The sequence below is a fragment of the Arachis ipaensis genome, chromosome B7 (genome assembly GCF_059453495.1).
Source record: "Arachis ipaensis isolate K30076 ecotype BB chromosome B7, ASM5945349v1, whole genome shotgun sequence".
Classification (NCBI taxonomy): domain Eukaryota; kingdom Viridiplantae; phylum Streptophyta; class Magnoliopsida; order Fabales; family Fabaceae; genus Arachis; species Arachis ipaensis.
This window is the reverse complement of record NC_142442.1, coordinates 126,395,231-126,411,686: the sequence shown is the minus strand read 5'-3', so window position 1 is coordinate 126,411,686 and position 16,456 is coordinate 126,395,231. Positions and strand designations below refer to the sequence as shown.

The 16,456-nt window shown below is 30.4% G+C and overlaps 3 protein-coding genes across 4 annotated transcripts in view; all 3 read left to right on the top strand.

Annotated features, from left to right (window-relative positions):
- Positions 1-226: 226 nt before the first annotated feature.
- On the top strand, positions 227-1,453 carry LOC148554051 (MLO-like protein 2). The gene is made up of 4 exons (XM_088494957.1): positions 227-398; positions 547-604; positions 710-874; positions 1,245-1,453. Exons 1-4 carry the CDS (start codon positions 276-278, stop codon positions 1,451-1,453), a joined length of 555 nt encoding a protein of 184 aa, XP_088351083.1. The 5' UTR covers positions 227-275.
- Positions 1,454-3,295: 1,842 nt separating this feature from the next.
- On the top strand, positions 3,296-5,531 carry LOC107607624 (uncharacterized). The gene is made up of 4 exons (XM_088493922.1): positions 3,296-3,490; positions 4,230-4,382; positions 4,470-4,697; positions 5,133-5,531. Exons 1-4 carry the CDS (start codon positions 3,296-3,298, stop codon positions 5,529-5,531), a joined length of 975 nt encoding a protein of 324 aa, XP_088350048.1.
- A 3,157-nt stretch (positions 5,532-8,688) lies between these two features.
- The window catches only part of LOC107607623 (MLO-like protein 6), a 30,778-nt gene continuing 23,010 nt past the window's right edge, over positions 8,689-16,456 (top strand). For both annotated transcript variants that reach the window (XM_088493921.1, XM_088493920.1), the window contains exons 1-5: positions 8,689-9,246; positions 9,395-9,452; positions 9,558-9,808; positions 10,474-10,590; positions 10,716-10,776. In XM_088493921.1, the coding sequence (XP_088350047.1) occupies positions 9,124-9,246; positions 9,395-9,452; positions 9,558-9,808; positions 10,474-10,590; positions 10,716-10,776 (610 nt within the window). In that variant the 5' untranslated portion in view covers positions 8,689-9,123. The remainder of the gene's footprint in view (positions 9,247-9,394; positions 9,453-9,557; positions 9,809-10,473; positions 10,591-10,715; positions 10,777-16,456) is intronic.

Genomic DNA, 16,456 nt, shown 5'->3' with positions numbered 1-16,456 from the left:
GCTATCTTCCATAAAATAAAAACAAATTTTTTTCCTATCGCTACCGTGGAACACTTTCTATTTTCATTATCTATATGTTTGTATCAGTAATAATATCCAAACCAACTTTATATATTTAATTTCTTTAAGCTCTAGTGTTCCGTTAGATGTCCTTCCTTGAGTTCCTTCTTATATATATCCATCTATGTATCTATCCAATCTTCTGAACCTCTGCTTGCAATTCTTTTCTCTCTTTTAAGTTTCATAAAAATTTACAACAAAAATATTATATAAATATGGCTGGTGGAGAAAAAGAGCGAACGTTGGAGGAAACGCCAACCTGGGCTGTTGCAATTGTGTGCTTTGTTTTGCTTGCTATTTCAATCATCATAGAACATATTATTCATGCTATTGGAAAGGTAATTAAATGAGCTTTGGACAGGTCTCAATTTGTCAAAATTTCCATTTCGTAAATGTTAAAAATTGATATGGTTCTAACTATATATATATAATCATAATGAATTTATCATATTGTGAATTTGTACTTTACTCGTTAATTGTCTGCAGTGGCTCAAAAGAAATAACAAAACTGCTCTTTATGAAGCATTAGAGAAGGTTAAAGGAGGTACTTGTATTTTTTTATTTTCTTTTTTCAACTTCACCTCCAATGTTAAATTCTATAAAAAAAAAGAAGCAAAATTTTCTAATAAGTTACTATGTTCTGTTTCAGAGCTTATCTTGTTGGGATTCATATCTCTACTCCTCACGGTGTTCCAAAATCCAATTTCTAGAATATGCATATCAAAGAATGTTGCTTCAACGTGGCATCCATGTGCCGTCCCAAAGAAAAGTAAATCTGGTTACGAAGATTCTGATGATGATGATGGTGATGATGGTAATCGTCGAAAACTCTTAGGGTGTGTGTGGTTGGAGGGAATACAAGTGTATTCCCAGGAATGTTGAGATGGGAATATTTTATTCCCATGTTTGGTTCAAGAGTTAAAAAATTATTCCTGGGTATATTTTATTCCCTGGAATCAAAATCCCACCCATTTCATTCCCATATCCTCCCTAGGTATCTCTAATTCCAATGGGAATGGAATGTTAATAATAAAGTAAAAAGACCAAAAACACCCTTGTTAATTTCACTCCAACCCTTCTCTTCAGATTTTTTTCAATTCATTTCAAACAAAACGAAACCCTAGCAGAGACCCCTCCTCCATGAAAACCAATCCCTAGCGAGGCTTTTCTTCAAATTCACGGAGGTTCCACCGGCGTCGGCGCCGCCTCGCCGCCGATTTCGATTTGCACGACCACTGCGCTCCTTATTCTAGAAGAAAATCGTTCGCGTTCGTGTCATCATCACAGCTCACGGTTCCTATTCGTGCTTCCTGTCCGTGTTCATCGTCTCGAGTGGTGCTTCTTGTTCGTGTTGTCTCCTTCGCTTCTCTCCCTCCTCGCGGCTCAGCAATAGCCATCAAAGAGAGTTTAATTTGTCTTCTGCAACCTTGTTCATCTTTTTCAAGCACAAAATCTTCTTCTTCAGGTAAGGATCTTTTATTTGTTATTTATTTATTTTTCCTGAACTATGTTTGTGCTATAATTTATTGGCATGAAGGTTTGTGCTAGGTTTAAAATATTTTGTCAAATAGTTGATTCATTGCTGTTAATTTTATTGCTGATTGGTTTGTGATACTGAATAAAATATATGGTTCTTTGAAATGCAATGTCATTAAGGAAGCATAACAAGAGGTTCTTTGATGATTACTACAACACTCAAAGTCCTTTGAAAAATGAAAGCAATTCTTTTTTGAAATTGGAAAAGGCTTTTTTTAACCTTTTGATCAATGTATATATAAGACAAAGACTATGGTGGATTGAATCAAAGGTTGAATGCTGAGGTTATAAAATAGAGTTGTGTTTATTTTTTTCTCTGTTGATTCTGTTTTCAATCATATGCTGTAACTTAGAATTGTTATTATTTTTTGGTCTGCATTATGAAATTTTGGGTTTGATTCTTGTGGCACAAGGATTCATAAAGACTGTAGAGTAAACACGCTAGTCCCTTTGCTTTGTATTCTCATAGCTTGTTCATAGAATAGAGTAGGATGTGGAGGAGCATGAATTGCTCCAGAGAAAGACTGAAAAAGTAGTAGTTACAAGCTAACATGTTAAAAACAAATAATAATTATATAACCTCTTATCAAGGACTAGTAATCATTCAAGTGTAACTGTGAGAGTAAATAATAATAATAATAATAATAATAATAATAATAATAATAATAATACCATCCAAAGAAAGGATTGTGTCTTGGCCCCTCCTAGTTTCGTAATCTTAATTAATTATAACATTACATAAGTGTGATCATGACCTTGTACCCTGTAGCTTTCTCCTTTCATATCCAACAATTCTTATTTTTGGTTTGGTTTTATTTTCAACTCCTCACTAGTTACTAGGTTTGTTCCTTTAGAATTTTCAATAAAGGCATATACATAGATAGATAGATAGATAGAAGGGTGAAAGTGAAAGCAGGTAGAGAGGCTAATTAACAAGATAGATATATGGCTGATGCATTTGATGAGGAGTGTGATTATCTATTCAAAGCTGTTCTGATTGGGGACTCAGGGGTTGGGAAATCAAATCTGCTATCAAGGTTTTTGAGTCTGTATTATAAAATTTTGGGTTTGATTCTTGTGGCATAAGGATTCATAAGGACTGTGGAGTAAACACGCTAGTCCCTTTACTTTGTATTCTCATAGCTTGTTCATAGAACAGAGCAGGATGTGGAGGAGCTTTCTTTGCTTTAAACCCTTGTGTTAAATTTTTATGCTGTTTGACTAATATTGTGATTCATCCTTCATCTATTTAGAAGAGAAAAAGAGAAAGCAGGAACAAATAAAAGAAGGGCAGGGGTAGAAACTTTATCTTTATACAACTAGCTCTAGTCCACTTTCAATTAAACTCATTTATATATCACCAACACACACCCATAGGGCCAGAATGAATAAGCTACTAGAAGTGATTGAGTAACTTTGGGAGTAAAAAAATTTGATTTGAATTGAGGAAGTAAAATGACTATGCAACAATGCAGCAACAGCAAGTGAAGTACGTATGATAATGAACCAAAAAAAGCAAATAAGCATGCATTCATTCAATTTTTCTTTCCATGTATTTTCAATACTATCTAACTTTCTATATTGACTCCTAACATTCTTCATAATATATATTATATATGATTTCTTGCTTGTGTGATTTCTTGTTTCAAGATGATGAAAAATTGTCTTGTATTATTTTCTGCTTATTAGTCTATAGAAAATGGAAGAGAATACTCGACCTAATTTAAAGCAAACTAAGCGTCAATGGACGCCACACGAAGATGCAAAATTAGTTGAGTGTTTGGTGGAGCTTGCAACTACTTCTTGGAAGTGTGACAATGGCACGTTTAAATCCGGTTATGGAAAACATTTGGAAAAAATGCTGCATGAAAAAATCCCTGGATGTGATCTTAAGGTACAATTTTTTTACATAATACTTGTTTTCTTTGTTTACAATTCTATATTTGTGTTATAATTGTATAGCTTACAAAATATTTATGCTTCTATATTGGGATGTTTTACTACTGTGCTCTCATTGATCTGTTCTCTGGGTTGGGTTGTAGTCCAGCCCAAAACCGTGACAAAAAAAAATGGCATTTTCAACTGGAACTATTGAACTAAGTCCTTCAACAGAAAATTTGTTCATAGACAAGGCTTGAATTTAAAACTATTTAATGAAAATTAATTACATTTCATTTGAGCTAATCATGTTGGTGCTTCAGTATTTTATATTTTTTACTTGGAACAGATTAAAATAGATAAAATAAATAAAATAAAAATTTCCTTGTTATTTAATTAAGAGTATATTTCCAGTTCTCTTGTTAATTTTTTTCTTCTTGAAAATTTGAATGGTGAACCAAGCAACCAGGCCAGACTGTATTCTCTACCTCGTTATCAGTAAGTGGTTAGAAGAGTTTGATTAAACTGTCAAAAAAAAAAACCAAAGGAAAGAGAAAAGTTTAAGACTTTAAGTCATGGTAGACTATTTTATGATTATTTCAGATCCTGTATGCGAAAACTAAATGATTATTACTGCTCCATACATTCACTATATTTAGTTATGCTTGGATGAATTGTGGTATCATTGTATTAAAATTCAGTTTATTGAATTTAATCTGAGTAGTAATAATTTTAAATTATTTTGCTATGTTTAGGCTAATCCACACATTGAATCAAGGGTGAAATTGCTAAAAAGACAATATTTTGCAATAGTTGAGATGATGGGCACAGCTGGGAATGGATTTGGTTGGAATGACAAAGATAAAATGATTGTGGTGGAGCGACAAATTTTCAATGAATGGAAGAGTGTAAATTCTAAATAACTTTCTTAATACAAGTTTATTTATCTTAAGTTTTTTAATATTAATTGCTTATTTATTTTCTTTTAATTTCAGTCACATCCTAATGCTAATGGCCTCTATAATAAACCATTTCCACATTTTGAGGAGTTGGGAATAGCATTTGGTAGAGATAGGGCTCAAGGAGGCAATGCAGAAAATGTAACTCAAGCAGTTGCTACAATGGAGGCTGAGCGCGAAGCAACCTTGAGTGATCGGCAAGTGAATGAAAACACCCAAGTAAATTTGGAAGAAACCGAAATGGAATATGAAGCTGATTCTCAAGTACGTAAGAAATTGACTCTAATTCATGTACATAAATTCACTTATTGTTGATCCTACTGCTGTGTATTTTCTTGGATTTTGGAGTGATTCTTCATTAGTTCATTTACTTTAATCTGTGCTTGTGACTAGCCTTAACTATTCCCATCATGTTGAGCAGTTAGATAGAAATACTGATCTTCATTTCTGTGGAGTATAATAACAAAGAAAAAAAGGATATGAATGTAATTATGCAAACAGAATGAGAATCAGGGTAGTTAATATTCTATTAGGTTCTGTTTAGTTAGTTAATGTTGTTAGTCTTGCTGGCCAAGGCAGAGATAATGCTTGTATATACAAGTGTAGAGCATGTATAATCAGTTAGGCTACTTGTTCTTCATTTCTATCAATATTGAATAATCTTCTGATGTTCCTGCTGGTGTTGCTTTCAATTTTTAGGAGCCTCCAACTCCTGGTATTCCTGTTGCTCCCGGTGCTTCTGCTGCTCCTAGTTCTTCTGCTGCTCCTAGTGCTTCATATATAGAAAGGAATAAAAGAAAAAGAGGGAGCAAAAGTGAGGAAGTGATTGACATAGTAGTAGAATCAATGAGAGATATGAAAGGTGCTTATCAAGAACACACAGCCGTTTTAGTTGATATGGTTTCTTGTTTTAAGCATGAGAAAGAAGGAGCTGAGCGCAGAATGAAGCTAATGGAACTGTTGAGAGATGTTCCTGGTTTGAGCGGTGATGATAGAATGAAGGCTGGCCTTAGCATTCTAAGGGACAATAGTCTGATCGACATGGTGTTCCAACTTCAACCGGGGGAACTTTTGCCATTTTTGAAGAAATTGCTTTAAATATTACTATTTTTGAATTTTTATTGAATATTATAGTGACTTGATAGGAAGACATTTGTGCCAATTGTTGCTGTTGTTTTGTGAGGAATATAAGTAGCTAAAACCCTAGTTCCTGATGCCATTATATCAGGTTTTAAGATCCATGGAAAATTAGTTAAAGTTCCTCTTGAACTAGAATGTGTAGCAACTGGTGATGGCTTGATTCCAAGAAATGTTTGTTGACAATTGATGGTGGATTTTGGAATTTTGTTGCTTTGTATATAATTGATCATAGATTTTGCATCTTTGGAAGTAATTACAATGCTAGGAGAATAGAGATGCCGCCATTCAGTTAGTTGAGGATCATATGAGATGAACACTGCTCCTTTTACATTGTCATAGTCACTAATTTAATTATGATAATATTGATTTTAATTAAACATTTGTTATTAAGGGTATTATAGTAAATTTATTAGTAGAGATAAAATTTAGAGTCGATAATAATTTAACTAAAGATATTTGTTATTAGGAATATTTTAGTAAATTTAAAAAAATTTAGAATCAATAATAATTTAACTAAAGATATTTGATATTAGGGGTATTTTAGTAAATTTAAAAAAATTTAGAGTCAATAATAATTGTAACTAAACATATTTGTTATTAGGGGTATTTTAGTAAAAAATTTAGAGTCAATAATAATTTAATTAAACATATTTGTTATTAGGGGTATTTTAGTAAATTTAAAAAAATTAAAATCAATAATAATTTTAACTAAACATATTTGTTATTAGGGGTATTTTAATAAATTTAAAAAAATTTAGAATTAATAATAATTTTAACTAAGATATTTGTTATTAGGGGTATTTTAGTAAATTTAAAAAATATTTAATTTTTAGTCATTAATATTTTAATTTGAATGATTAAGGGTAATTTTGACATATTACATAATATGACCAAGATATTTAAACTCAACCAAACAAAAATTTAGTCATTCCTAGGATTATTACATAATATTTCAATATATTAAATTTTACAACCAAATATGGGAATCATATATTCCAAGTAATCACATTCCTAGGAATATAATGCCTAGGAATAAGATTACTTGGTAATAAAATTTAATCTTTGAACCACACACATCCTTAGAGTATTTAGGCCACATACCTCGCCGTGTTCTTGCTACAAAGGGATACGACAAGTGTGCAGAAAAGGAAAGTTTCAACACCTTTAACAATTTCACTCTTCAATCTTTTGATTCTAATTTTTGCCCAAGAAGAAGAAGGGTAAGAAATTAAAAGAGTAAAAGAGGTTGATGATGATGATAATGAAAATCAGAAGGGTAATGTTTGAAAAATTAATCTAATTTTTTTTTTTTATAAGTTAAGGGTGAGATTTAAATTCTAAATTTTTAAGTGAGGATGGGAAATTATGCCATTTGAAGTTTAGCTCTTTGACAAAAATTATTCTAAATCTTGAGAGTAAAATTAAATGGAATTAAATATTTTAAATAATTTTAAAGAATTTTTAAAATATTATAGAACAAAACTATATACTTCGATCAATTAATAAAAAAAAAGTCCCCGTCCTAATGTTTTCTTTCTTATTAATGTTATTTATTGGGTTAATGCCCATGAATTATCGCCGGCCGGAAATAATTAATAATAAAATTACCAATAAAAATGAATTATGAAACTTTTCTTTTATTAAAAAAAGTCAAAACTAATTATATAATTTGTAGAGAAATGTTTTATTAGTCAATAATTTAAAATTTGTCATGTGTTATGTTAGTAGAACTTATAAGGATGTTTAAATAATAATAATAATAATAATAATAATAATAATAATAATAATAATAATAATTATTTCTCTTTATCTTCCAGGGAAAGGTTGCTTTTGTTTCTGCATATGGAATTCACCAGCTCCATATATTCATTTTTGTCCTGGCAATTTTTCATATACTACAATGTATTATAACACTAGCTTTGGGAAGAACCAAGGTACACTTCTATTTTCCCCTTACATATACTATGAAATTGAATATTATGGGACCTTATTTCTGTCCTTCGTTTAGTCATGGTATTAGAAACTTAATTAATTGTGAGATTTAATGCATCCATAACAGATGAGACGATGGAAGAAATGGGAGGACGAAACAAAAACAATTGAATATCAATTCTACAACGGTAACGTCGACTTTAATTGCCTACATTTAATTAAAATAATTAAATGACTAATTTTATACGTGAAACCAACTTGCCAGTTGCCAAAGAAGAAAAATACATAATGCTGCAAAATTACCTGAAAGAGGATGAACCTACATTCATTTAACTAAAAGAAAGAAAGAAATTTAAAAAAAGAAGAAGAAGAAGAAAAAAATACAGCATTATTAAAGAATATAATTTTGTGTATTTGTAGCAAATTTTGGTATAAAACTAAAATATTTATGTATATTGTTAAGAATTTTTTATGTATTTGTACTGATAAGTTCTGTATAATCCAAAACTCTTTCTCTTTTTTCTCCTCATCTTCTGCTTCTTCTTCTTCTTATTTTTCATCATCTTCATCATCATCATTCTTCTTTTTTTTTATTCATTTTTTTCTTTTTGTTTTACCTTCTCAAGTTTCTTCTTATTTTACTCTCTTAACAAGAATAAAAACAAAAAAAAATCAAACAAAAAAAAAGAAAAAATACATAATACTATAAAATTATTTGAAAGAATATGAATCTACATTCATTCAACTAAAAAAAAAAAAAGAAATAAGACAAAAAAAACTTATTTAGTTAGGGTTAATTTGTTTTTACTTCTTTGCCAAAAAAAAATTTATATGTATAGTAAAACTGTATCACTAATTGATTCAGATACAAAAAATTTTTATAACAAAAAAAACCCATAAAAAATTAACCACATTTGAGTTTAATCATTGTCACATGTCAAGTGTTAATTGATGAAGATACTATGTCTTTATAAAAAGATGTAAAAAGATGTTCTTATAGAAGTGGCTCCCATTGCGAAAAATTCAACTCCCGTTATTATCTTCTACTACCGGCCAAGGAAAAAGAAATGCATTAATTGTTGACTTAAAAAGAAGTCCACTTGTCATGGGTACCAAACTTTGCCCGTCACTCACTCTTGTGTTTATTTCCTCCTTCCTTCCATTGACCAGACAAAAACATATTGCTCTCAACTTGTCAAATAAAATGAATATAATCTTGCTTTCTCTAATATCTGATGTGCGTTACCTTCTTTCTTTCCTTTAATATCTATCTCTCTCTGAAAATTTCACCGTCATGAATACGACGATATTCCAACTTGTTTAATTTTACATTGAATTTGAATGCTATCTTCCATAAAATAAAAACAAATTTTTTTTCTATTGCTACCGTGGAACACTTTCTATTTTCATTATCTATATGTTTGTATCAGTAATAATATCCAAACCAACTTTATATATTTAATTTCTTTAAGCTCTAGTGTTCCGTTAGATGTCCTTCCTTGAGTTCCTTCTTATATATATCCATCTATGTATCTATCCAATCTTCTGAACTTCTGCTTGCAATTCTTTTCTCTCTTTTAAGTTTCATAAAAATTTACAACAAAAATATTATATAAATATGGCTGGTGGAGAAAAAGAGCGAACGTTGGAGGAAACGCCAACCTGGGCTGTTGCAATTGTGTGCTTTGTTTTGCTTGCTATTTCAATCATCATAGAACATATTATTCATGCTATTGGAAAGGTAATTAAATGAGCTTTGGACAGGTCTCAATTTGTCAAAATTTCCATTTCGTAAATGTTAAAAATTGATATGGTTCTAACTATATATATATAATCATAATGAATTTATCATATTGTGAATTTGTACTTTACTCGTTAATTGTCTGCAGTGGCTCAAAAGAAATAACAAAACTGCTCTTTATGAAGCATTAGAGAAGGTTAAAGGAGGTACTTGTATTTTTTTATTTTCTTTTTTCAACTTCACCTCCAATGTTAAATTCTATAAAAAAAAAGAAGCAAAATTTTCTAATAAGTTACTATGTTCTGTTTCAGAGCTTATCTTGTTGGGATTCATATCTCTACTCCTCACGGTGTTCCAAAATCCAATTTCTAGAATATGCATATCAAAGAATGTTGCTTCAACGTGGCATCCATGTGCCGTCCCAAAGAAAAGTAAATCTGGTTACGAAGATTCTGATGATGATGATGGTGATGATGGTAATCGTCGAAAACTCTTAGAGTATTTAGGCCACATACCTCGCCGTGTTCTTGCTACAAAGGGATACGATAAGTGTGCAGAAAAGGCAAGTTTCAACACCTTTAACAATTTCATTCTTCAATCTTTTGATTCTAATTTTTGCCCAAGAAGAAGAAGGGTAAGAAATTAAAAGAGTAAAAGAGGTTGATGATGATGATAATGAAAATCAGAAGGGTAATGTTTGAAAAATTAATCTAAATTTTTTTTTTTTATAAGTTAAGGGTGAGATTTAAATTCTAAATTTTTAAGTGAGGATGGGAAATTATGCCATTTGAAGTTTAGCTCTTTGGCAAAAATTATTCTAAATCTTGAGAGTAAAATTAAATGGAATTAAATATTTTAAATAATTTTAAAGAATTTTTAAAATATTATAGAACAAAACTATATACTTCGATCAATTAATAAAAAAAAAAGTCCCCGTCCTAATGTTTTCTTTCTTATTAATGTTATTTATTGGGTTAATGCCCATGAATTATCGCCGGCCGGAAATAATTAATAATAAAATTACCAATAAAAATGAATTATGAAACTTTTCTTTTATTAAAAAAAGTCAAAACTAATTATATAATTTGTAGAGAAATGTTTTATTAGTCAATAATTTAAAATTTGTCATGTGTTATGTTAGTAGAACTTATAAGGATGTTTAAATAATAATAATAATAATAATAATAATAATAATAATAATAATAATTATTTCTCTTTATCTTCCAGGGAAAGGTTGCTTTTGTTTCTGCATATGGAATTCACCAGCTCCATATATTCATTTTTGTCCTGGCAATTTTTCATATACTACAATGTATTATAACACTAGCTTTGGGAAGAACCAAGGTACACTTCTATTTTCCCCTTACATATACTATGAAATTGAATATTATGGGACCTTATTTCTGTCCTTCGTTTAGTCATGGTATTAGAAACTTAATTAATTGTGTGATTTAATGCATCCATAACAGATGAGACGATGGAAGAAATGGGAGGACGAAACAAAAACAATTGAATATCAATTCTACAACGGTAACGTCGACTTTAATTGCCTACATTTAATTAAAATAATTAAATGACTAATTTTATACGTGAAACCAACTTGCCAGTTGCCAAAGAATCCCAGCGATTCCGTACTCTCGGCGTTTACGTTGTACGCCGTGGCTGATAAAACGCTGCAATAATGCCACGTGATAAAATTAAGCATAAAATAATTCGTATTTTCTCAAAATTAGAAGAAATTATAAAAGCGTTTTTTTGACAAAATTAAGCATAAAAATATTCATAATTTTCTCGTAATAAAAAAAATTAGCAAAATTGTTGGTTACGTACCAAGATTGTTTTCTTAAAACTTAGAAGAAATTATAAATAAATTTCATTTTTTTTCTTTTCGAAATGGTCTCTCGTAATAAAAAAATATATATATTCTAAGTTTTGTTTGATAATTTTTTGTTAAATAAACTAGTTTTTAGTAAAAGAAAATTGACAAATTAGTTTTCGACTTTTTAGAATATTAGATAAATTAGTGTTAGATAAAACAAATAGACAAATTAGTCTCCTAACTTGTATATTAAAATTTTAGAGAATTATTTAACCTCTCAGTTATATTCCTTATTTAGAAAATTAAAGACTCAATTATTTCTTTTTTAGAAAAAAAAAATCGAAGTTGATTTAACTTTCTTAGTTGATCACAAATTAGTTTATTTGATATTCTAAAATATCGGGAATCATTTTCTCAAAAAAATTATTAAGAACTAATTTGTTATATATAATATATATATATAACTCATAATTTTAAGTCTATTCAAAATGAGGGACGCTTTCACCGCAGGCATAGTGCATTTGAATCCAATTATCTTTGTCCACGTCTAGTAGTTTTACTTTAGTTTTAGAATAATACCCTAAAGGGTAAAATATATTTTTTGTCCTCGAAGTTTGCTAAAAATTTTAAAAATACTCTTAAGTTTTATTTTGTTTTAATTTTGTCCCAGAAGTTTTCGATTTGCATCAAATATACTTTCGGAGACTAAATTTTCAAAAAATTTAAGACCAATATAACAATAATGCATGAAAATTATGCTTGATTTGCTTGTGTTGAGAGGTTGTTCTTATGAAATTGTTGTTGAATCGATCTTAAATTTTTTGAAAAATTAGCCGTCAGAGGTATATTTGATGCAAATCGAAAACTTTTGGGACAAAATTGAAACAAAATAAAACTTAAGGATATTTTTAAAACTTTTGTCAAACTTTAAGGACAAAAAATATACTTTATCCTACCCTAAATTATGATCTATGATGTATGTTTTTAGATAAGTTAAAAGAAAACATATTGGTCACTATTTATTTAGATGATACACAATTAATTGTTAATAATTTTTAAATTAATCCATAACATTTTTAACAGAGACAAATTCATTTTTTTTTCTAAAGAATATAGTTGAAGAATTAAATTATCTTAACTTTTAAAAGACTAGTATCCAATTCATTTTTTTTAAGTTTAATTATTCTGCAAGTCTCTATAATTTTATCGAATTTTTAATTGATTTTTTATATTTTTTTTAATTAAATTCTTATACCATTTAATTTTTTTAATTAAGTCCCTGCTAACGTTAAACATCTAAAAAACTTTAATGAAATATAAATTTTTTTATTTATGTATATCCTACATTTATAATTTTCACCCTCATCGCCATCCACTACTCCCATTGCCTTATTACCATCTCCTCCCCCTCCTTCTGTTTGAGCAATAACACTAATATAACACCTCGGTAAAATTTTGATTTATATGACAAATAAAAAAAATAAATATTTTACACAAACAATTCAAAATTATAAATGGACACTGCATGAAAAGAAGACAAAAAAAAAAAAACTACGCAAACTGATTTCCTTCCTAATCATGCCTCCAAATACTAGAGGAAATAACTAAGTTCTACTAAAATCGCTCATTAAACTAGCCTCCTAGATTTTTGTATCCTAACAAATTGTTCAATTGTATTTCAACACCGCCGTATTTGTTCAACTCATACTAGATCTGAGACCAAGTAAAAGGTATGTAAAATTTTAAATTTCACCATCTTTGAGAGGCACAATACCACTTTTGTTAATTTTACAAGGAACTCAGTCTGGATGCAGGCAAAAAAAAGAAACAATTGTATCAGAAAAAAATATGCAACCGCAGAATTATTTTTTCATAATCAGAATAAAATATTTTGATTCTCAATTATACAAATTTCAAATTAGGTTCAACAACAAAACTACCACAAATTCAAATTACAACAATAATGCTAGATCTGTAATTGGAACTTCTGATTCAAGAACCAGCCTACCTAAATGCGAAATACAAGCTCTGAATGTTGGTGATCGTACGTGGTGGGAACAGAACCGGCTGAGAAAGACAACAATGTCCACAACGACAATAAAGAAAATCTCATGTCCTAAAATATTCAAGCTGTGATGTTAATGATTTGATGAACTAGAAGAGAGAGAAAGAGTGAAAGTTAAGAGAAGGAGAAAATTAAGTTCTCATTTTGAAAGCTTTTAGATGAATGAGAACAGAAAACTAAAAAAAAATGTTTGGTAGTTAACCTTATATACTTCTTATGTACTCCTACTATAATTAATTACCATTAATATTAAACTAATAAAAAAATAATCTATGTAACACCCTCCCGCAAGCTAGAATTGTATAAATTAAATCTAATAATCCTAGTTAGGAAACATTAGAAAGAAAAGAATCCGGTGGCAGAGCTTTGGTAAGAAAATCAGCAAGTTGGTCTTTAGAACGAACCGTCATAAGATGAATGAGACCAGACAAATATTTTTCACGAACAATATGATGGTCCACTTCAATGTGTTTAGTTCTTTCATGAAAGATGAGATTATTGGTAATGTGAATGGATGACTGGTTTTCACTAGAGTGGTAAACTTTGAAAGCGACAAACCAATGAAATCCATTAAGAAAGATAACCAACTAGCTTCACAAGTGACAACAGTAAAAGACCTGTATTCAGCTTCTGCAAACGACTTGGCAACGGTAGTTTGCTTCTTACTCTTCCAGCTAACAAGAGAGCTCCCAAGCATGAAGCAATAACCGAAACAGAGCAACGGGTATCGGCACAAGTAGCCGACTCAGCATCGGTAAATCCAGTGAGATGCAGATGAGAAGTAGAGAAGAAGAATAGACCAGTTGCAGATCTGCCTTTTAAACATTGGAGTACATAGAAAGTAGTCTGTAGGTGAGAAGTAGTTGCACAATTCAAAAATGAGCTCAAATGTCCCACAACATAATATAATCAAATGGAGTGGAGAGAGGCTTGCAATCTAGATAACAAAAATCCTTGAGAAGGTCCATGTCGTACTTTTGCTGATAAATGTAAATTCCAAAGTTAGAGCGTGCTACTTTCATTCCCAAGAAGTACTTGAGATCACCAAGATCCTTTATTTTGATTTTTCATCCAAAATTTGCTTAATGGAATTGATTTGGCCAATGTCATCCCTGGTTAAAACTAAGTCATCCACATATACTAGGATGGTAGTGAAGATTTCGGATTGTTTCTTGATGAAGAGGGAATGATCATTAAAAAACTGCTTATAACCAGCATCAACAAGAGTCTGAGTGAGCTTAATGTTCCATTGCCTGCTTGCTTACTTAAGCCCATATAGAGAATTTTACAATTTACAAATCAAACCTAGTTGTGACACAACTAAACTGGGTGGTATCCTGATATAAACTTCTTTATCCAAATCTCAATTAAGGAAGGTAGTATTGACATCCAGCTGTTTCAAATGTCATTTTTTTGCTGCTGCTAATGCTAACATTACTCGTAGATTAGTCATTTTGACAACTGGACTAAAATTATCACCATAATCCACTTCTTACACTTGAGTGAATCCTTTTGCAACTAGCCTGGTTTTGTACCTATCTATGGTGCCATCAAAATTGAATTTTATCCGAAAAATCTATTTGCAATCCACACCCTTCTTGCCTTTTGGGAGTTTAGTGAGACACCAAGTTTTGTTCTGATCTAGAGTTGCCAATTCAGCTTGTATTTCCTTTCTCCAATATTCATGTTCAGCCGCTTCCTCATAAGTGTTAGGTTCTAGATTTGAGGTGATGGCTAGAGAAAGGGACTTATATTTTGGGGTTAGTTTATCATATGACAAGTGTTGTGAAATATGATATAAAGAGTTAGAGTTGGCAAAGTTGCTAGAGCGAGCTACGTAGGTTATCATACAATGGTAGTCCTTCAAATAAGTAGGCGGTTTCTTGATTCTTTCAAATTTTCTAGTGATGCAGTCATGTGTGATGTCATAGTTTTGTGATGTAGGTGCATTGTTAGTATGTGATATGGTAATGGATGCAATGATGTGTGAGAAAATTGGTAAATGCATTGAGCTTGAGAAATGTTCATTTGAATCTATGAGTGTGGTATGTGTGGGTGATTACATGATGTGTGAATGGTGTTGACGGTGGTAAATTCATCGGTAAAGATTTTCACAAATATAGTCGCATTGCAAGTATAGTTCTAAACCGACAATTAAACCTCAATCAAATTTAAATAGTTTGTCACTCAAGCAAACCCAATAAAAATCAACCGAAGTATTTAAATCTCGGGTTGTCTCTCAAGGTATTGCAGGGAAGTGTTCTTATAATTGGTTATGTAAAAGTATATTTTTGGGTTTTTGAAATAAGAAACAAGAAGGTAAAATGGCAAGAAAATAAATCACTAACTAAGAAAGCTCCTAACAAGGAAAGAGGATTAGAAGTCCTATCCTAGATTGCAGGGAAGTGTTCTTATAATTGGTTATGTAAAAGTATATTTTTGGGTTTTTGAAATAAGAAACAAGAAGGTAAAATGGCAAGAAAATAAATCACTAACTAAGAAAGCTCCTAACAAGGAAAGAGAATTAGAAGTCCTATCCTAACTATCATTATCAATTTTGTGATGATAATTTCCTTTTGCTTTCACTTAGTTAACCTCTAACAATGAAGGAAAGTCAAGTGAGCAAAATCAACTTAGGTTCACAAGTCCTAATCAAAGACTAGATTTAGTGATGCCTAAGCCAACTAGCAAGTCTCAATTACCAATCAACAAAAGACTTTTGATAACTCAAGAGTCTCTAAATAATTAATCCAAGTTAAGAACATAAAAATCTAATTTAGAATCCTCTCAAGCATTTTATCAAACACTTGGAAGGTACAAAATAAAAGCATGGAGAATTACTAAGAGATAATAAAATCTAAACTAACAATTGCAAGAAATCAGTAACAAAAAATAAAGAAAAAAGCAATAAACATGAAATACCTCAAATTGTATTAATAAGAAATTGAATATAACATGAGAGTTCATAAACCAAATTAGCAAAATAAGAAAATCACAAAGGGAAATAGATAACTAAAGAACTAGAATAATAGAATATAGAAGAGAAACTAAATTAAAGCAACATGAAAATCTGAATTAGAGAAGAAATAAAGCTAAAAATCCTAAAACCTAGAGATAGGAGAGAGTCTCTCTCTCTAGAAAACTACATCTAAAACTTAAAATTGTGTATGAAAGTGTGAATGAGTGAATGCATCCCATTTTGCTCCACTCTGCAGCCTCTAATCTGTGTTTTCGGGCTTGAAACTGGGCCAAAAATAGCCCAGAAATTACCCCCAGCGATTTCTGATACGTACAGCACGTGGCTCTATCACGCGTACGCGTCGCTT